The sequence below is a fragment of the Nannobrachium achirus genome (assembly GCF_963921795.1).
Source record: "Nannobrachium achirus genome assembly, chromosome: 6".
Lineage (NCBI taxonomy): Eukaryota > Metazoa > Chordata > Actinopteri > Myctophiformes > Myctophidae > Nannobrachium > Nannobrachium achirus.
Genome location: NC_137815.1, coordinates 31,860,691 through 31,883,386, shown reverse-complemented (window position 1 = coordinate 31,883,386; position 22,696 = coordinate 31,860,691). Strand labels below are relative to the sequence as shown.

At 40.6% G+C, this 22,696-nt stretch overlaps 1 protein-coding gene and 1 long non-coding RNA gene across 4 annotated transcripts in view; one reads left to right on the top strand and one right to left on the bottom strand.

Annotated features, from left to right (window-relative positions):
- LOC308287477 (calcium-dependent secretion activator 1) overlaps nt 1-22,696 on the bottom strand; it is a gene marked incomplete at both ends in the record, with an annotated part of 156,978 nt that overhangs the window by 106,292 nt on the left and 27,990 nt on the right. For all 3 annotated transcript variants that reach the window (XM_080728659.1, XM_080728658.1, XM_080728660.1), the window contains 2 exons: nt 6,694-7,026; nt 11,567-11,680. In XM_080728659.1, coding sequence (XP_080584785.1) covers nt 6,694-7,026; nt 11,567-11,680 — 447 coding nt within the window. The remainder of the gene's footprint in view (nt 1-6,693; nt 7,027-11,566; nt 11,681-22,696) is intronic.
- LOC308286632 lies at nt 15,615-18,680 on the top strand. Its single transcript, XR_013962110.1, has 3 exons — nt 15,615-16,036; nt 16,164-16,218; nt 17,189-18,680. It is a non-coding gene; the product is annotated as an uncharacterized lncRNA (long non-coding RNA).

Sequence of the window (22,696 nt, the reverse complement as noted above, 5' to 3'; positions counted from 1 at the left end):
CTGTAAAGATGAAATGGAAGTGGGGAGGAGGCGTTATATTTTACTCATGATCAGAGCTTCCGTGCTCCAGACTGTATGACAGAAGCATTTGAAAATTGTGACTTTTGTGTGACATTTTGTAGGTTGTTTGATTCAATATTTAGAAAATGATATTCATTTGATATGACAGCCACCCCACCTATAAGCCCATTCAACATAAAAAGTTAATGAAGTTAATAAAGTTGCATGGGGCAACGAGACACATCGCTGGCTAATAGATGAATTTAATGCATTATTTCTATATTGAACAAGACAGCCCCATGAAACACTAGGCACTAGGCAGTATTATTACAATGATCAAATAGTTATCAGATCACTGTTAAATCGGTGTCTTTTTGTGCCTTATGTTAAGCACTTTCATTTGTATATGAAACATCCTAAAATAAACTGCCTTAACTTGAGCGCAATTAATTTTTCATTTAAAGAAACAGAGAGGATTTCACTGTAAACTGATTATTATTCCAGCTGAAAACCCACACAACTTAATCTATGACCCATCAAACAACAAACAACACTGCCCTGTAGTGTAAACAATACTATGTTGATCTCTTATTCTGCTCCTTATTCTTCACATTTTAATCCCTGAGCTACTTTTATTCTATTTTATTCTTTTACCACATTTCGTCTCTGCACTTTCGTGCCATTCATGGAAATAAACAAAGAATTGCACGCCTGACACGGAACACCATAAAAGGGACACAGGCAGACACATACACAATCTCCATACTGTATATGTGTGTGTGAAAGGGATACAGACAGACGGTTGCAACAGGTACTATGACACAGGTACAACGGGTACAACAGTAACTGAGTGGGGCATGTATTTCCAACTTGCCTCGTTCCCGAGTAGGCCAGTGCCCCACGGGAACCGCTCTAGTATTATATAAAATATATTATACTTTTTTTGCGCAAGAAGATATCAGCAATACTTTCGTGTATTCGCGGGATATCAGAGCACAGCCAAATCCTCCACTTAGATGCAACAGACCCAAGAGTAATATGTCATTTTTACTGTTCAGCGTTTAGCCCATCTATTGAGTAAAATAAGCCAAGAGGGCCAGCAGCCTTCACCATTTGTCAACTGCCTATAGCCTCAGCAGTCTTGTATTTCCAAACACAGGGTGGCTAATAGAGAAAACCCATCACAGTTTCCGACAAAGACATGCATTCATGAATCAGGTTTATTCCTAATCTCATGATCTCCCAATCACTAATTTCCCAACAATAGAAGAGATATTGCTGTTGCAAAATGGAAAGTATTCCAAGAGATGACCCCCGCCCTCTACTTAATGGGAACCCTTATTTACTCTTGGTCATTAAACTATCCTATTTTCTTGCAAATAAAAAGGTATGAATACAGAAGTAGGCTAGTGTGACCGTAAATCAGCCACCTCTGAAACAGGATAAAAAGTGCATAAAGTTTACAAATCAAGAAATCCTCACTTCTCAGTGCATGCATTTAAGACCCATTCAGACTGTTAACCTACGTCTATATATCCCAGACAGCATCTGTGTTAATGAAGTATAGCGTTTGTTTATGCAGGACACAAGAGTCTCTCGCCCGCCTCAGCTGTAATCAGCTGTCAGTCAGCTCCTACAGTATTCCTATTCCTCATTCACAGCTCTGCTGGTCATTACGTCACACTGTCGTACTCCAATCAGAGCTCACGCTCTGTAAGGGAGGCTCCTTTAAATACGGCTTACATTCACTATAGCTCTGCTTGTCTTGCTGCCTGCTTCGTATCTGCATCCGCTGCTGCTTAGCTGCCTCCTCCAACTCAGATGCCACCTTTTGATCAGAGTCTGGCATAGGCTCAAATACTTGTGATTTATGTCTGCTGATTCAAGCTGAATGTTAATGTATTGCTATTGTAACTTTAGAAAAAAAGATTTAGAACAAGGGTCTTCAACAGGGGGTCCGGGACGCCTAGGGGGTCCTCAGAGTTACTACAGGGGGTCCTCCAAATATTTGTGTGGTAGAAACCTTTTTCTTCTTTTTTATATGAACCACTTGAATCCTAGCGTCCATATCCTGAAAACTTTAGCCAAAAATAGCAGATCTACAAGCTCACAACGCCTCGCGCTGCGAGGCGTTGTGAGCTTGTAGATCTGCTATTTTCGGCAAAGAGGTTTGGCGTAGAGGGGAAAAAGAGCAGACTAAGTACAGAGTGAAAGGTCAAGTTTATTGAGTATGGATGGTTCAAGTGGTTAAATATCTGAAAACACAAATTGACATGAATCCAAAATACACTGATGATTGTGCTGTCAAACGATTAAACTATATGGAATCTCTGAAAAGGTTGTGGGGGTCCCTGCTTCATCTCTTGCGTAACTAAGGGGTCCTTGGCCTGAAAACGTTGAAGACCCCTGATTTAGAAGGTGATTTTAGAATCAGCATCAGGTCTAGATGGGTTAAAACATGTTTACCAGATAAAAAAGTTACACGTTACAGGTTGGTGGGGGTCTACTTCAGCATGGGGAATAAATATACCACTTCCTCTTATTTTATTCATTATTTCAATAACTTTTTTGCTTACTGGATATGCTTGCAAAAAAAAGAAGAAAAAAAAAAGAAAAGGAAATCCACACTGATAATATTATGTCTCTAAAATCCTGGCCAAGCCGTGAAAACCTTCCATCAAATCCACCACAGTTCAAACCCGTCCTGACCGTTTTGCCTCGTCGCCTGTTTTAGTGTGGATTCAAGCATTTAGAAGAGGGGGAAATATGGCCGTAGCGTTTAGCTGCTTACAGGGCAGAGACTCACCCTGCCATGACACCATGATCAGGGGCGTCACAAGGGGTAGGAAAGTGAGACTGAGTTACTGGGGCCCAAGGTGGAGGGGCCCTAATAACTTTATCTATTGAAAAATAGCAGATATACAAGCTCACAGCGCGGCACCGAGTGCCGCGCTGTGAGCTTGTAAATCTGCTATTTTTGAAAAGTTGTGAAAATGTGTGAAAATCTTTGAATATATGTATTTTTTAAGAGAACATTTCTAACTCAAATTTTGCTTCTGGGGGTCCCTGGAACTAAATATTTTGAGATCGGGGTCCGTGGCCAAATACATATCATCTTGGGGGTCCTTTATAGGTTTCTTGCACACATTTTCACGATTTTTCAAAAATAGCAGATCTACAAGCTCACAGCGCGGCACTCGGTGCCGCGCTGTGAGCTTGTATATCTGCTATTTTTCAATAGTTAACATTCATGGGGGGCCCGCAGTGAATCCTTGTACCCAGGGCCCAGAATTTGGTGTGACGCCCCTGACCATGATTACATTTTATGTCCATATCAGACAAGGTACAATACGCCACGATAATTCTCTATCAACTTCCATGTGATGGAAACACCAGGTAGAAAAAAAGTGTCAGAGAGAAAAAAAATTAAATTATATTCTCACTGCAAAGTCACAGTTGTTATTGTATGCAGATTATGTAGCATAGATTCACCAAGTGCCGATAATGTCTGCACCTTCATTGAAACCGGTCAGCTCTTTATCACAAGCATTCAGTGGTGGAAAGTAATTAAGTACTAAGTACTTACTCAAGTCAAGTCTCAAGTACTGTACTTAAGTACAATCTTGAGGCGTTTTTACTTTACTTGAGTATTTCCAATTTCTAATGCTTTTACTTCTACTCCACTACATATCAGAGACAAATGTATTGTACTTTTACTCCACTACATTTATTTGAAAACTTTAGTATAATAATAAAACATGTACATGTACTGTACAAAACATACATTAACCACGTCAACCCTATATACATTTCGGCCATTTGAAACTAGCTGATCTACATGCTCACAATGCAATGCGATGCATTGTGAGCTTGTAGATCTACATTACAGTATTGATACTTTTAAGTAAAACATGCAAGTACTTTTTCCACCACTGCAAGCATTCCAAACCTACATGCTCTAGGTCAGTGTTTCTCAATCTTTTTTGGCTTGAGTACCCCCTTTCCCTGATTTTTGAATCCAAGTACCCCCTTTACCCGACAACAACGTTTTCCTTATAAAACTGCAATTACTAGTGGTATATGATGCTATGATAACCTCCCCTTTTCAAGAATATAACATCACAAATAAGAAAGGGAGTGAGATTTTAAAACGGTGCCTCCTGAACAGATTTATTTTCAGCACTTTTCATGTCAATAACTTACATTCAAACATCATTCAAACACATCCCAGTTGCCTTTTCTCCATCTAATTTAATTGTAGTTAATTATTTAACTATGAATAATATTATCATGATTTATACTTCTATTTTTCTTTTTTGGTGGCATTTTCTGAGTACCCCCTGCAGTACCTCCACGTACCCCTAAGGGTGCACGTACCCCCATTTGAGAAACACTGCTCTAGGTCAGTAGTTCACAAATGGTTTTGGATCAGGCACAGTTTGCAATTACCAGCTCAAAACCTTTGTGGTTAGAGTGTTGGGATTCGATCCCGGGCCGGGTCACACCAAAGACTCTGAGAAATGGGATCCAGTGCCTCCCTGCCTCATGGCTCTGCAAGGCTTACTCACACTTGCGATTAGTGGGCCCCAGACCACCCGTTGGGAATCTCTGCCCAACATGTCCGTATCTCTGTATTGATCAACTGGTGTAAGATCTGCTTAGTTTCTTATAGTTGTTAGATCTGTGCCGGGGAACAGCATGTTCTGCATGCAGATGATTTCTAGCGCATAAAAAGTAGGTTAAGCGTCTTCAAAGGATGGGGAGAAAAACATGGATTTGGGGATGGGCTGCACCTCAGCATTCTATACATCCGATCAAACTAACATTATTTTATGGTCATTGAATCTATTTGACCAATACCTCCAGACACATGACATAAGATTGAATGAATTCTCATTTTGCTTTAACTGAGGGCATCATGAGAATGTGTAAATTAACAGAAATCAATCCTTTTGACCCACCTAATTTCAACACACTTTGCTAGTTTGGGATGGCTCAGAGAAGAAGACAGGGTTGGTTAAGCAAATATCATCTCATATTATTTCCATTCCATTAACAAGTGGTAGAGGTGAAATAAAAAGGCAATTTCTAGCAAGTTAGCTCTGACCAGAGAAGGGAGGGTTCTAGCATCAGGTTTCCTTTTTACAGCAGCCGCACAGAAACAAAACTCTTTAGAGACATTTCCACCATTATGAAAGTCAGATATAAAAAAGCAATTGTCGAGCGATACAAAAGCGAGTTAGCGAAAAATCCTAACACTCACGGTAGGAGCTGCCGAGGACTCGAAATGAAAAAGAAAAAACTGTACCGATCGTTGTGGAATATCATAACATCAGATTAACGTTATAAAACAGACAAAACACCAGAGGGAGCGAACACAATCTGGTCAATCAATCAATCAATCAATCAATCAATCAATCAATCAATCAATCAATCAATCAATCAATCAATCAATCCATTTCAAGATTCCTTTGGCCTTTCTTTCTAGAAAGAAAGAAGTGTGGTTACCAATGCACGGAAGGAAATGTAAATTTATCCGAGCTCTGCTCTAAACTGCTGGCGTGATAAGACTCTTAATCACAGCTGCTGAAATGAGAATATATTAACAGTGCTTTCAACATGCCCATAGAGTGATGTGAAGCTGTTAATGGAGATATCTGAGAGTGAGAGTTATGTATGACACATTCAACCCCAGAGCTCTGCCATTACCATCCTACCATTTTTTTCCCCGTCCCTGATGTAGCACTGTTGTGCCTCATATCAGATTCAGCAGCGATGCTGTATTTTTCCTGAGCATAACTATCAAGTCTGTTTTCCATTTTACCACTGCAGAACTATACCACAACAAAGTTGCATTATAGGCAGATGCTGTAATGACACAGATGGGAATATTTTTTGGTGTTTAAATAAGATGAAAACAACATTTGGGTGTTTTTATTATACGTGCTTTGATTGTTTTTGTTTTGATTTATCCCACGATTTTGTAACCCATTTTTCACCTGGTGTCAATTAGCTAATGTAATCCTGGGCGCTACACTCCCTCTGCCAACCTGGGGAGACAACGGACTGACCCCATGCTTCCTTCTATGCATGAGGACAGGTCACTTCTTGTCACCTGAGAGGGGGGAGTTTCCCCCGTTGGACGTGGCGCGTGGAAGGAACACGTTATTCCAACCAGTTCCTTTCCCCTCCATCAGGCGCCCCGGCTGGCCAGGGGGAGGCAGTATAGAGACCAGGATTACTGCATGTTTTTTGTGGGGGTACCTACCCTAGGAGTACATGCCAACTCCACACAGAAAGGCCCTTTTGCCAACCCCACCTAGGGTATGGGCACTGATGACGCAGAGGAGAGAACACGCCCCCAGCGTCCCCGGTGGGAATCAAACCCAGGACCTTCTAGCTGTGAGGCGACCGCACTACCGACTTTGATTGTTAATCTGCCATAGTGTCGCTGTAAATAAGTGTCATACATATTCTGAAGAAAACCTAGAGACTTGACATTCAGTAATTGGGTCTGGATCAAAACAAGAACATTATAATGGTGTGTAAAAAAAACTAGCTAAAAGAATTGCCACAGATCAAGACCAAGTATTTGCCACGGACACATGTGTCCGTGTACAGACGTATTGACGACCCCTGCTACAGCACCGTACAATTGTGTGAAATATACAAAGAGGTGTCAGGAGGACTCACCTGACAGGCTTGATAGAGCAACTGGTGCTCAAACTTCTTGATGCCCAGGATGTGCTGGAACATCTCGTACAGCTGGTCCTTGCTGAGGATCAGCTCGGAGGCGGCGCTGGCGGTCATGCGCTGCTGCGCCTTGCGCGGGTCCTCGTCGCCTCGGTAGATGCTGTCGAACTTGGCCATCCACGAGCTGAGCACTGTCTCCTTGCTCAGGCCGTCGATCTCCGGCAGGCTCCGCACGCGCTTCTCGATGTGCCTCTTGAACACCTCCCTGCAGTCGTTGGCCGAGAAACCCCCCGACTGGACCATCTTCGCCACGCGGTCGCTCTTCATGAACACCTGCATCGACAAAGGTTGTAATGTCATCGATTGTTTCCAGTGGTGGAGAAAGGACTCAAATGTTTTACTTAAGTAAAAGTATCAATACTGCAATGTCCCTGGTGTGGTTGTTATGAGCAATTATGTATTCCCTTTGTATTTGGGGTTTCTTCCTGGAGGCTGGCACCTTGTGGGTCAAAAGTGACGATCCAAAAACAATGATTAAATGACAACATAATAGCCTAATCATCCCCTCCCCTTTTACCATTCACCCAACACTGTGGGTGTGGCTAACTTCAGCTGGGTCACACCCACCTGAACAACCAGGCAAACCTAATGAACTGGTAGGTGTGGCCACATAAAAACCTAATTTTAACTCTTTCTGTAAACTCTTTTGGAAAAAGTCCTCCTCCTAGTATAATCATAATACCTGATAATCATGTTTTAGGGGGGAAATAAATCATGGCACTGCATCTTTAAGTAAATCTACTTAGTTACATTACACCACTGATTGTTTCAGGGCGAGATCACATGCAGGCAAAACGACTTGTCGCTGAGTCTTGGTCCAATAAACTTCCAAAGGCAAAGCATTATTGTTTGTTTTATGGACGCAGACAGTGCAGTTCTCCACTGTATAATATAAAAATATATAAAAGAAGCGGTTGGTAGAATTTCACACGCAGACGAATAATAGAAATGTACCAAGATGCCCAAAATATTTACTTCCAGCCAGCCAGACTCCTCGTATAATTGTGAAAGAGTCCTGAAAGGGTGTTTCTCAAACACTGTGAACACTCCGATAGGGAAGTGAAGTCGGGATGGATGGCCTTGTCGGAAAACAATCTCTCACCTAAGGTCTAAAACTTAGTTTATAGGTCTGTTAGCAAAGCCTAATTTATGTTGTTTGTTGTTGCTCTGCAGTCAGGGTTGACAGCACCACCCTGTTCCCACTTTAAAGTGTTTCTTTCTGCTTCGAAGGGAGACATTGATAGGGCTCTGAATTACTGTCTGAATATCCATTCGGGCGGCCATTTTCTGAGGAACCTCTACGGTTGCAGTAGCCTACTATCATGAATAAATACAGATGTGCCATTTCAAGTCTTCAGGCTTTACTGCTCTTTTCCTGGAAATGTACTGAAATTTTTTTTCCACAGGGTTCTTTCTTTGTTTTGCAAAATACATGCACCTTCATAGGCAGATTCCAACTTCAAAGTCAGAGAAGGTCATAAAAATAGCAAAAATAGCCGATCTACAAGCTCAATGTTCTGCCAATCCACTGGAAATACTGTTGTGCGTGTGATGTTTTGAAATGGCACATCTGTAACAGTCACAAAAGAACACTTTCAAAGTAAAAGAAAGAAGAAATCTATCTAGCCTAACACTGTTTTGTCTATACATACAAAATGTTCAGCGTTGATTCAACACAAGACAGTCTAATAATTTGTAGATAGCAAATTAGTAGGTGTGCAGTTTGTGAACGAAGCACAAAATGTATGTTAGATACTGCAAAACGAGCTCAGCAGTGTGAGGTGCAATGTTGATTTTCACAGGAAAAGTTGATTTAGTTTTAGGCGGTGCTCGATAAAATACTGTATCTTAGGGGGAAATATTTACATATTTACGTAGCTTAATAAGATTCTAAAAGATTAACAGTGTAATTCAGGTGTGCCATGGAAGAAAAGGTTATTTACAGTACAGGGATGCCCTGAGTCAAAAAGGTTTGAGAACCACTGCTCTATGGGACTCTGGCAGTCACATTGTGTTCTTACCATAAACAACATCGGCAACAATGCAGCACTAAAACACCACAATGGTTCTTCATGCTGGCACTGCTCTGCAGTCTATATTGTATCATTGAAGTGACAGGATTTACGGTTTTGAAACAAATTGCCAAATCGTGGAAGTCGATCAGCCTGTTCTGAAAACTATTGGAGCATTCAGAGTTCATTGTGGTGGAGAGAGCAGATTATTGCTGATTATATGTGTGCTTTTGTTAGACAAAGGACAAAGTAACCAGTCATTCCATAATTTGTATAATCACAGAGGCTTTCAATGATGGTGCCACTGTGTTTAACTAGACAAAACTAGCCCTTACCCGTTCAAAGATATGAGCTCCGAAATGATGTGCAGTGTGTGGGTTATGGGATGTGCACTGTGCACACAGTATATGAGGGATGGAAGTAACTTTAACTGGTGCTTGCATGATAATATGTAGGAGCATCAATGTAAGAAATATCCGTTTCTTTAATGGCTACAGAGAGTTGTGTTCCCTCCCCAGCCCACCCGCCTGCACACACACGAGAACACCCGCCTGCCTGCCTGCACACACACACACACACACACACACACACACAGCTGGTTAAACATGTTGCCTCATGCTAGATGCAGAATAGATATGCCTCATGCTAGATGCAGACTAGATAGTAGATACACCATAAAAATGATAATATACAGCATATGATTTGTGAAAGTGACAAACAGGCTCCACAGTTATGTCAGGTGTGTTCATATGTTAATGGTGATGCGATTTCAGATCAATTGCTCCAGCCACTGAGGAGAAACGCTGTTTCAGACAGACAGACAGACAGACAGACAGACAGACAGACAGACAGACAGACAGACAGACAGACACTCACTCAGACATTTCGAAAATTATATGTTTGATGACCCAATTCAGATTTGTATTGAAGGGATAGCCCCTTGAGATGCAGCATCTCATTTTCAAGAGGGACCCATAAAAACATGAACAATTACCCAATTACCCAACAGACCTGACTTACAGTAACTTTAATTTGAGGTCTAAATAGAGTAACGAAGTTTGACGTCATTTACACATCCTACCTGGTTCATGTTTTTCCCCCCATTCTGAATTCCCTTAGACTTTTTTCACATCGCGTCATATAAGAACTGTGTTCCAAACATAAACAAATGACCTCAGCGGTTTGACTCATATGGATATGAAGAATCAACTGATGGTGAGAAAACGCTAATGTTACTGTCGTCTAATTAGTTACATTTTCACCAGAAACAGACTGTATCAAATATTAGTGACTGACAATCATACAGAGCCACCTCCCCGACAATATCGCGGAGACCGTTTGTTTATCTTTGTTTGGACCACAATGCTTATATGAGTTGATTTTAAGATGTCTCAATGTTATTCTCCATAGAGAAATTACTTCCGTGAACCGGGGGATGAGCGAGTCACGTCATGACTTAGTTACTCTAAACTTTCTAGCTTGACCTGACAATTTTCACATCCCTTTCATAACAGGAAACTCTGGTTCTGGTCCAATCTTTACAATATTATCCAGCAACCAGAGTCCAGCTACACAATAATTAATCACTTTACAGATGAGAGAACCCAAACCCATACTTCAGGGGATATTTGTGTTTGCATTACAAACTGTACCCTTAACACACTACCAAAATCAGTATGGTACTCATGGATTCTTCAGTCGAGACTTAGTTAAGTGCTGTTAAAAGTTAGTTTTGGTGCAAGTGCTGGTGAATGTCAGCACATAACAAATTGGCGTCATCATATCAGGGCTTTGGATCGGACGGCATGAGCAAGGAGATCCAGAAATCACGAAGGAAGTGTCGCTTCTGAACCAGAAAAACAACACGACACAAAATCCAAGAAAATATCTAGTCTCATATCACTTCATCAATGTACGGTAATATCGATATCCGTGCCCGCCTACTCACACACACACACACACACACACACACACACACGGGGTGAATGCATGATGAAATGCCACACATTATGTGAACTATTCCTGTTCTAGGATTCACTCGACTCGCACGTCCAGAGCATTTCCAGGACTTTTTTACGACTCTCATTTCTATGCTAATTAAGTTACTCCAAAAATGACAGCTAATCAAACAAATGCAAATGGTATCTCTTGCTCAGCTCATAGGAAAGTTATGTACATAATTAGCGGACATATCACAGAATTGCTAGAGATTTTAATAGAAGGTTATGCATATTTGCCTGCCTGTTTATACATTTCTTTAAGCAACTCAAATGTGCATGTGCTGGGATAAGCCAACACATTCTGTGGGTAATTTACCAACAGTGATTATGAAGCATTATGAAGTATGAAATATTCAGTAGTAGGTCTAGGGCCTAAAGGCGATATGGACAAAATCAATCTTTGATCAAATACTCCATCTTGTGACGAGAAAACCATATTAATATTAAAAAGATTCTGAGCTACAATCTACAAAAATATTTCCACGTTTTTTGGACATTTTTGTAAACTATAAAATAGGGCTCAAGTGGTTAAAACCAAGAAAAGACAACACTCATGTCATATCATCATTACACAGTATTATGATATCCAAAATCCCATACGATATCTACATTATCTTTTATGTTTTATCGTTGATCATGTGTACAATCTTTGCTCTGGAAAGCACTTTGAGCTGGCATTTCATGTATGAAAGGCGCTATACAAATAAAGTTTACTATTATATTATTAGTCTCATGCCGCACTTTATCAATGTAATATCGATATAAATGTTCTACTGCCCAGCCCTGGAACATGGTTCTTACCTCATAGTAGCTCTGCACAGCGTTGATGAATGCCTCGTCCGCCACAATCTGTGTGTCTCCATTGAGGAAGGCCTTGAAACGATCGTTGCACTGCTTCAGCTGCTGCTCGGTTATCTGTGGAAGCAAGGACAAGCAGAGGGCACATCAATGGTTCAGCCAGACCAATGGAGACTGTACACACTGTAAATCAGTGCTTTTCAACCTTTGTCATATCAAGTAGGGATGCGGTATCGGTACTCGTGGTATCGGTACTCGCCCCGATACCGGCCTATTTTGCGGTATCGGTACTCGTCCGATACTGCTCACAAAGCGCCCGAGTACCCTGTGTGTTCCGCCACTTCGCCTTTCTCTCTCTCTCTTAAAGTATCAAAAGTAAAAATACAAAATGTTTGAGCATAGCAGATCTAGAAGATCATGCACACATTGCACAGTACAGGAATTTCCATGGGCTAAACCTGAAAAAAAAGTGAAATGTGTGGCAGTTGTGCCATGATCTGGGAAAGCAATGCAATTTAATGTGTTTCATACAGCCAGAAAGTGAGGAACATCTGATAAAAAAATTTAAAAAAAAAAAAAAAAAAAAAACTCGGTATCGGCGAGTACTCAAAATGAAGTACTCGTACTTGTACTCGGTCAGCAAAAAAGTGGTATCGGGACATCCCTAATATCAAGGGCCGTTATTTATTTGGCATTTGAGCCACGGACCACCATTTGATGAGTTTTAGCCTTTCAGAACCAAAACTTTAAAATGTTTTGCTAATGTTGGATAAGACTTTGTCACCACTCCACGCTGTATTGATGTTGGTAACATAGGAGAGATAACAGGCCAATGTTATCAAAATAAAAACATTTCTACATTATCTAATTGTGTTAACGTCTTGTAAATTAAGTAATGCGGATGTTTAAAAGGCCTAGCCGTGGCACCTGCTGGGTCTGTTTAACAATAATTTAACTCTTGAGAGTGTGAAATGAAACCAAATGGACCCATAAGGGTCCATTTGGTTTCATTTAACACTCCCAGGAGTTAAAGATTTATAAGGGTCCATTTGGTTACCAACTCTCCATCATTTAGCTGGGGACCACCTGGAATCCCTTCAAGGATCTTCTATGTAGCATCCAACAACCAGCAGTCCTTGATTATTATATTACATAAATCAAAGACTATGAATGTTCCTATCTAATCTCTAGAAGGTGTCACTTTAACTCTCAAGGCAATTTGCTGTTCAGTAAAAACCTACAATTTATGCAGCAGTGAAAGAGTGCTGTGTGTGCAACACATTGCTAAAAGTAATATCTTTCATCATGAAAATCCGCCAAAGCATAAATTAGGTTTGACAGTGTTTCATGTGGTGCGTGTGCACTCACACGGGTCAAGATTAAAGCGCTCCTGGACTGATATTCACAGATGGTTACTGTAGTGAGCCAGTGTCAGTGGTGTAAAGTAACCAAGTACATTTACTCAAGTACTGTACTTAAGTACAGTTTTGAGGTATTTGAGGTACATTACTTGAGTATTTCCAATTTTCAGTACTTTTACTTCTACTCCACTACATCTCAGAGGCAAATATTATACTTTTACTCCACTATAATTATTTGAGAACTTTAGTTACCAATTACATTTCGGCCATTTGAAAATAGACTATCGACAAGTTCGCGATCAGGGCCGGATATAGCCTGTAGTAGCCTATAGGGGGAGCAAGAAAGAAACAGAAGGTGGGTGACCTTCCCGGCCACGCGGGAAAAACATTTAGGGAATTTAGGGAGTCAACCCCCCCAAAAGCAAAGAAAACTATATACCTAATACAAACACAACAGGTCTTACACCTGCATCAGGCTACTGCATCACACTAACTGTAACATGGTTGTAATAAGTTCTATTCATACCATAATAATCCCCCCCCCCCCCCCCCCCAAAAAAAAAAAGAAAAAAAAAATATATATATCATAACTTTTGATTGGGTGGGCAGGATTGCACAATTTGCACATTCTTCTTTCTTTTATATTTTGACCCTTTTTAGCAATGTAAACACATGTTTTCTCATGCCAATATTGAATTGAATTGAATTGAATTGAATTGAATTGAATTGAATAGTAGGGCTAGAACAAGGACGTGGTCACACTGCATGCTGTCTGTGTTCAAGTATTTCAAGTGAAGTGACGGCAAGACTTCTGTGTGGGAGTGAGATGGAAAAGTACCACACATCAACGTGGCTTTGTGCGGCACACCGTCACCGCCATCTGTGTACCTTTACTGCACACTCAACTCTCGACACAAAAACAGAACATCATGCAAAATTCATGTTGTTGATATGAAAACTGAGATGAGAAATAGTCGTAGTGATGATCGTAGTCCATATTGCGCAATAAGAACGCATGAGCACGTGCACATGCACACAGGGGAGGACACATAGGCCTACACAATAAAGTGCTCCTGTACTGTAGGCCTATGTTTAGAACGGGTACACATTATTGTGTATCATTATTTTACGCTTTAACTATTGAAAAATAGCAGATATACAAGCTCACAGCGCGGCACCGAGTGCCGCGCTGCGAGCTTGTAGATCTGCTATTTTAGAAAAATCGTGAAAATTAGAAATTTGACCCGATTCTATCAAGTGTCTTTTCTTTTCTGTTTCTATGTCAGCAATCTGGCCAGCCATTGTCAAAGAAAAGGTCCTTTTCACTTAGCTCAGTTAGTCTGTTCTTGAGAGACTACTATGTCAGTGGTTCTCAAACCTTTTCATGTGAAGGACCCCCAAAATGATATGTATTTGGCCATGGACCCCCCCCGTCTCAAAATATTTAGTTCCAGGGACCACCCAGAAGCAAAATTTGAGTTACAAATGTTCGCTTTGAAAATACATGTATTTTCAAATATAATATCGAATACATTATATTCAAAGATTTGCACACATTTTCACGACTTTTTCAAAAATAGCAGATCTACAAGCTCGCAGCGCGGCACTGGTTAAAGCATTCAGTAATTCTAGGCCTAAATGGGTTAAGTGGACACTCTGCAAACAGACACACACACACCCACAGAAGGCAAGCGAGAGCAGAGAAAGCTAAAAACAGAGAGAGAACAATGCTTAATTCATACTCAGCACTGGCTTTCCTCTGCAGTGGAAAGCCTGGTGAGTATAAATTGGTAATTCCAAATGAACCAGTGTGATCCGGACTAGAGAGCCCATGCACCAAACCTAGAGCCCAGCACCAACCACTGTAACACATCTATGTCCACTGTGGGACGCAATGTTATTGTTACCCCATAAACATCGAGTAACCTATTCTCGCCACGCCAGTCGAGCTATGAGTTAAGACATGGACATACCGAATTAAGCCTTACAAGAAGCACCTGCTGGACGTTACGGTTAGACACTAATACGCACTATAATACCTCTGGCTGGGCAGTGGAAGAATTATTCCTTATAATACAGTATATTGTCATTATGGTTGCTTACTGTATATTCATATTTTACCATCACTTATTGTAACAGCATGGATATTTCAACTATAGGCTTGATAGCTATGTTACAGCCTATCATGTTATGGTTCAGTTTGTCCTTGAAGCAGCTACAGTATAACTATGATCTCTGCCCTGTACTCTTGGCAGAACTGCTGTTGTTAGAAGATTCTCTCAGATAGTCCCTTTAATTTCTGTGCTGAGTGCACAGTAGTTGATTGCTTGTTTTGTTGCACCTGCTGTTAATTTGATTAGTGATTTATTGCACCTGTACTAGGAGAATGTTTGTCAGGGTGTCAATCTTTGTCAGGGTGTCATTCTCTCAGTTATTTTGAGCAGAGAACAGCAGCTTGAGCTGCAGCAACAAAGCACATTTTTTTTCCAGTGTGTGCAATGTGCATCCAAGCAAGTATTAAAGGGGAGCTCCGGTCGTTTTCAAGGACTTTTGTAACCCCATATTATCATATTCTAACTTGGAAAACAAAAAAGAAATTTATTTTTGTGGTACATTTCCATTTTTTGGGAAACGCGAAGCTATGACCTCACTTCCTACAGCAACAACCTCACTTCCTCCAGCACCCATAATCCTTTGCGCAAGCAGCGCTTGGAGAAGAGAGCCAAAGCTAAGCTAACAGCGTAACCATAATAACATCCTCGCTGCGTTGCTGTTTTAGTTTGTTTGTTGCTGTTGGTTGGAAGTCACGTAGTAAGAAGATGGGATGTTATGACCGCAGTGATGCTGAGCAGTTGTAGAAGTTTTGAAACGTGTGCAACTGTGTCGGTGAAACAACATGGCATTGTTGTTTTACCGTGGTGTTATGATTGAATGAAGCCGAGCGACGGAGCGAGCCCCGGGTGCTGCTGCTGCCTGCAGAACGATGGGACATGAATCTGCGGTTGTGTAGTGATTAGTAAACATTTCACAACAGATGACTTCCACCGAGATGTAATGGCAGGATTGATGGACACAATGCAAAGCTAAATGTCCCTTGTAAAGCAGAACATAGGTATGTATGTACTGTATGTTTGGAATTAAAATGCCACTCTACGAAACATAATGTATAATGTACAAGCAAAGGTTGCAACTTGATTCATGTTTGTAACACTTATTTTGTTGTCATCTCTTGTCTTTAGAATCATCCATCTAATGGGTGGAGAGGCTTCATATCAAGGTGTATTCTTTCAAGAGGTAGGACTACTTTTAGGCTATTGTTATTGCTAGCGATGCTAATCTTTAGCCTGTAACAGCAGTGCGGTTCCAACATTAATGTAAATGTGCGGGGCACCCAAAAGTGGTGAGATAAAAGTCAACAGAGGGGACTGTATTATAATGTATATGAATCGACAAACAACCCCTCCCCCAGTGGCTGCACAGTAATTATGATGTAACGTGAGCTATTATAAAAGATGATGATGATGATGATGATACTACACTCTGATTCCTAGTGTAGGCAACCAAACGTTGGGTACTTACAACTGTGAAGTGTGTGAATCACTAGAATATATTTTATTCAGACAAACTCATAAACAAACTGAATCCACATAACTCCATTAAAACACATAGCAGTACTGTAACACTCCCCTTCCCTCATTGACCATACATGAAGCTAGATCGCATTGTTTTTTTTTTAAATGTTTTTTACTGATGTGCGTGGTCTAAATGTTATTGTTTTCTAGATTGATATTGCTATGCATTTGTTATATTGTTGTTGATGTACTGACATTATCCTATTATATTGATATACTGTATTACCTGCTTATTGTACATCGCTTTGGATTAAAATCTGCTAAATGCCTAAATTGTAATCATCCAGCACTTTTGCCAGTTACTTTTTATTCTTTTGTACTACACTGTTTTATAAAGTAGGGTTTAAACTTACAAACAAAAAACTGTTTAAATATGGAGATAAGAGGTTTGTGCCCGAGAGCAACCCCCCAACATTACATGAAATATGTAACATGGTAAAATGCAGTGTTACTGTTGTTAGCTTATAGATCTGTTCTTTTTTTTTTTTAGCAAACTGGTTTAGGATTCTCATTATTGCATGGTGTGATTACTAGAAATGGGGTAAAAGCTATGGCAACATTTTGAAATGTCAATGTAAAAAATCTGTGTACCCTGAAACATTTTTCCTCCTCTTTGTCTATAATTGCATAAGGTGCTGACACATCACATAATCCACCATGTCCAAGATGATGTCCATAGCAGTCCTGCGGGAAGACAGCGGTACAACTGTCTACATCGCCCTCTGAAGAGATGCCGTAGAAGAAGCAGCTTACAAGGAACTCCCAGGAATATTATTTACTCTCTCGATTCATACAGCAATGTGATCTAATTTTTTAATATTAGACTACTCTAAAGCCTCTTTCAACTCTAATGTTGCCTCGCCTGTGCTCTGTACACCCAGTAATAAGCTTGTTATTTTAATAAGTCAAATTGGGAAATAAGATAAAAGTGAGAGAATAATTTTCCAAATCCTAGGGAGAAAAATAATAATTTACAAGAATCGTGCTGCCCTTCTGCAGATATAAGTGTCTGCTAAATTTCTAAATTAGATCAGCTAACACAGGGAACATGTCAGAACCCTAAAACATCCGGGACAACCATGTCCTAGCTCTGGTCGAGAGTGTGCGCTGCTCAACCCATTTTCAGTATTGGCTACAGCACGAACTATTAGAATAACGGTTTCAATTTCAGGTGGACTACACACTAAAAAGGCTAATAAAAACAATATATAACATCATGAGCTTTTTGGTTTCATCCTTGCAATCTGTCATGAAAATATGTATTTACCGGTAATATATTATTTGCTGGAGTAGAGCAGTGGTTCTTACTCTGGCGTCCCTGCAACAATCATATTTGAACTGGGGACCCCCCACCCTGATAAGCACTTAGACTGTAGGAGTTGAGGCATTACATTCTGCTCGATTCCGTTCCACAGATAAATATTGTGAAACTAGCCGATCTACAAGCTCAAACTCCCAGACTCAAAGGTTGAGAACCACTGGACTACAGTAATGCTCTGAAACAGAAGTACTTGCCACTGTGTTTGTTACATTGTACTGTGTTTACTGTGTTACAAATGGCAGGTTCACACAGCACTCCATACTGTGTACATTATATTTCTTACAAGTAAAAACAGAAAAGAAGGAAAATCAAATGTATTGAATCTATTTTATTATCTATTATGACAAGGATCATAGAAATGTTCACATCTCTATGCATTTGTTATGTATAATACAATATAATGATGCCAGGGTAAGAAGACGTCGACTCTCCACTTGCGACGACTCTCCAGGACACTCCAAACGATACCGCAGTGCCTGCAGTGAGAAGAAGAAAATACTGTAACATGTTGCATTGTCTTTGTCACACACAAACGGTTCATCGCCATGGCAGCTTATCGTGTACATCAGGGTCTGCAACCTTTTACAAATGAAAAGTGCCATGGTTTTATTTTTTTAGATAGTGTGCCATGTCAACATGAATTTTAATGACAAGCCATCATAAGTGTGGACATTTTGATTGGAAGGACATAACAATCATTAGACTCTGAGCAATAAGTCACTTATCTCCCAGACTCCCTCCCCAGTCAGAGTTCATAGCTTTAATGAATGTAGAATTATATGCAGGATGTCATTTGCTGCAAATTAGGTGACTTAATTTAATTTACCATGTTTAAAATATATATTTGAAATAAAAATCCTGTCTCACACTTCTGCCAGTGTGCCAGTGATCACCCCCCCCCCCCCCCCCTGTGCCAATGTTGGCACTCGTGCCTAAGGTTGCCTAGCCCTGGTTTTTGTCATGGACATACAAATATTAAATATGACCAGAGACAGATCTGCTAGCCCTAAATATTAGCCTACTAGTGCTGTTCTCAGTGTGTTGAGGGACCTTCAGTTGAAGATGGTTCAAATGGATCACAGGTCTATTTTCTGAGAGCAGTGGTGTAAGCAGTGCTTGTAAAATGTTGAGGCTTTTGTACTTTGAATAATTTCCAGCTTTCTGTACTGGTACTTGACTCGAGCTCGAATCCAAATATAGTACTTGTACACCATTACAATCATTTGAAAACTTGAGTTACTTTGCACATAAATGATTATATTATAAAACCTAATTAATCAACTTTAGCCCTATTTTATATCCAGGCTATTTGAAAATAGACGATCTACAAGCTCACAATGTGTTGATGCGATGTGTTGTGAGTTTGTGGATCTGCCATTTTCAAACATTTTGTACTTTTAAAGAATATTTTGATGCCAATACTTTAGTACTTTTACTTCTTACAGAACGTTTTCTATATTGCAGTATTGATAGCCTACTTTTACTCAAGTATCTTAGTCCTTTTTCCATCTCTGTCAGAGTGTAGACCTACAAATGGGACCAAATAGACCCATAGGAGGTACTGGAAAATAAAAGTTTTGAGAGCCACTGTACTAGTGGACTCCTAATGTGAAATACATAGTAAAATCAGTGCCATCATACATATTTTAAAGTAAACTTAGGCCTACAGACTTTACATTCTGTAATTGGGATTAATATAGGAATGTGCATGCCAGGACACATTGATGATGACACTCACATACACAAATAAGTTATACATGAATGAAACATACCATTGGGTCTCGGTTGTCTCTTCAAGTTCAACTTGGGGATCCTAGCAGCATGGAGCAGTAGTCACAACAAACGGGCAGAATAACTTGGGTGCAGAGAATGGTCCTATGACAGTGTGTATGATGTTAGCTTAGTGGAGTCCCAGCTGGCAGAGAGACGCCTCGTCTTTTCTCTCTGGTTCACGTCGCTGCTTTTTTTTTTTTTTTTCTTCCTTCTTCTAATGTAATGCATAGCCTACTCCAGTTCATATAAAAAGTAGTTCTACCGAAGATTCTGCCAGCAAGTCCCTATGTCAGTAGAAAACATGTCTGAAACAAGTAACAACCATACTGTTGTTGCTAACTAGCGTTCACGCTACGGCAACCACACCGGGTCAAATCCTACTGTAGTTTCTGCAGCTACAACGGCCTCCCACCACGTACGTCATAGCCAGGCGTTCCATTGGCCGAATCAGTCTATGACGTACGTGGTAGTAAGGCCCCCTACTGTCCACAGAACAGTAATGTAAGGAAATAGACGCGTTTTAGCATGAACGTAGTTGACTAAAAGAACACAGACTTGGTTGAAAACCGGCGAACCACTCCTTTAAGTGAGTTATTATTATTATTATTATTTTTTCATTTATGTTTTATTGTATTTTTCATGTAAATCACAAAAGATGAAACAAACATAATCATAAAAAACTATAGAACAAACCAAAAGAAATACACCAAGGGGGAGGTATCTGCCACTCTACACATTAGTTACTCTCTATACATACAGCACATTTATTTCAAAATGCACGATCCAAGTGAGTTATTTTTTGATGTTACTGTGATACATGTGGTTAACCTGTTTCATTCTGTATCTGTATTAGCTCTGGTCCATCGCGTCACCTCCAGTGACGCTCTGGCAGACCCGTCGGCAAATGAATAGACCGCGTTTTCTCAGCCCCTACCAGCGCTCAACTTGAGTAAAAATAAACAAAACTACTTCACTACTCACCAAACCAAAGGTAGTTTTGCGTTGTTGAAAGTCTATTCTCTGCGGTGGTGAACCTCTCAGCACCCCACCCACTCTGTAAAATACATTATTTTTGTCATGAAATAAAACGCACCCACCTCGAGCCACCCATGCGGCCACCGCAGATACAATGGTTCACAACCCGGAAATAAGCGGAGGTCGAGTTGGATGCACTTTATTTCATACCAAAAATAGTGTATTTTGCAGAGTGGGTGGGGTGCTGAGAGGTTCACCTCCGTGGTGAATAGACTTTCAACAACGCAAAACTACCTTTTGTTTGGTGAGTAGTGAAGTAGTTGAGCGCTGGTAGGGGCTGAGAAAACGCGGTCTATTCATTTGCCGACGGGTCAGTCAGAGCGTCACTGGAGGTGACGCGATGGACCGGAGCTAAAACCTGTAACCCCTGCACAGTGCATGAATAAATATATAAGAAAAGCTATGCATTTTTATTGATGCCCCTACGGTGATCACACCTACACTGAACTTTCAAGTGAAAAATGTATTAGCCGTACCACCATCATGAGTGTTATTGTATTTATCCCCATGATATCATGTTACATAAAGCATAACCATCACCACCTAGAATATTGTGTCGACTCCTATTGCCTCATCAATTGCTGATTGATCCAGAATTCCACGACAGGGCGTGCAGTACATACTATGTCTGTAGAACTATATGCATTAAGTTCATACTAATTTGGTTAACTGCCAGCCACGTCCGGTTTGATCTGCTGGGTAACATGTCCTTGGTTCGACCTCCCTTTGAGATGAGAACCCACTCCCATCGCAGCATCGTAGCTGTAAGCTCTCGCTCTCTCTCTCTCTCTCTCTCTCTATCTCTCTCTCTCTCTCTCTCTCTCTCTCTCTCTCTCTCTCTCTCTCTCTCTATCTCTCTCTCTCTCTCTCTCTGAGAGAACGACACAGTGTCTCATGTTCGAACGAAAAACACTTATCTTGCAACAAATAACAAAGCAAGACAAACCAGGTGGAGGGAAAACATCAAAGATCAATACTTCAGGTTCTGCTTCACAAGACAAGTGTATTTGTATACAGCACCGGAACAGCGAGACGTGTGCTGCTGATGGTTCCGTCTCTATGAGAATGCTAACTGCGATGCAATATGACTCCCAGCCAGGCCCAAATTTATAAATCTATAAAAAACTGACATAAAACACTTATCTTAGATAATATTCACATAATATGCAAATCATAGTACACTGAGAGGCCCATGCCAACAACTTGGCTTGTTTGGCTGTTTGTCCCCCCTCATGAGATTGAGGGAGTATTGTGTCTTCTGAACTGCAGGACAAATAACAGCCCTTACTATCAACTAATGGGCTCCACTTTGCTTGCCTTATTGGCTCTTGCGATAATGAAATCTGTGCTTCAAAAGAATGCACCATATAGTTCACGTCACAGACACTTGATTTATGGAGGCTCCTCTTGCAAACTCATTACATTCCTATAAGAACACCTTTTCATTCAAACTGAGAAGCGTCATCAAACCAAACTTCATTGAGAGACATCAAACTCTCAGCAATCAGCATTTCTTAATAATTGGATAAGAAGTTCTGATAGTAGTATGGGTACATCTTTCCCAGATTAAATAGCTGTGTATCTCCTTGGACACTGGAATGAAGGGGGTACTCAGACTGATTTTCAAAGAGCCAAAAGTCCAGTCAGAGCTCCCAGAAAGCCTCCTCCTTGAGTACAGACACAGACTGATTGCACAAAAAGCATGGTTAAAGCTGACAGCTCCCCAAAGCTTTTGCTTAACTGATGATTGGAAAAGAGACATGGATCAATTCAAAGTCAGACCCATTATCAAACCTCGCCTTTCTAAACAAGATACTTGAAATGGTCATTCCCCTAACAAATTAAACAACGTGCTAACTGAGGACAAGGTTCTAGATCGGTGGTTCACAACCAGTGGTCAGGTGACCCCAGCTAAATGATGGAGAGTTGGGGGGAGGGGGGGTTACCATAATCACAGTAATCCTTAATCATATTCCATCATATACAAGGGCTTTTGGAGAGAAATGGGACT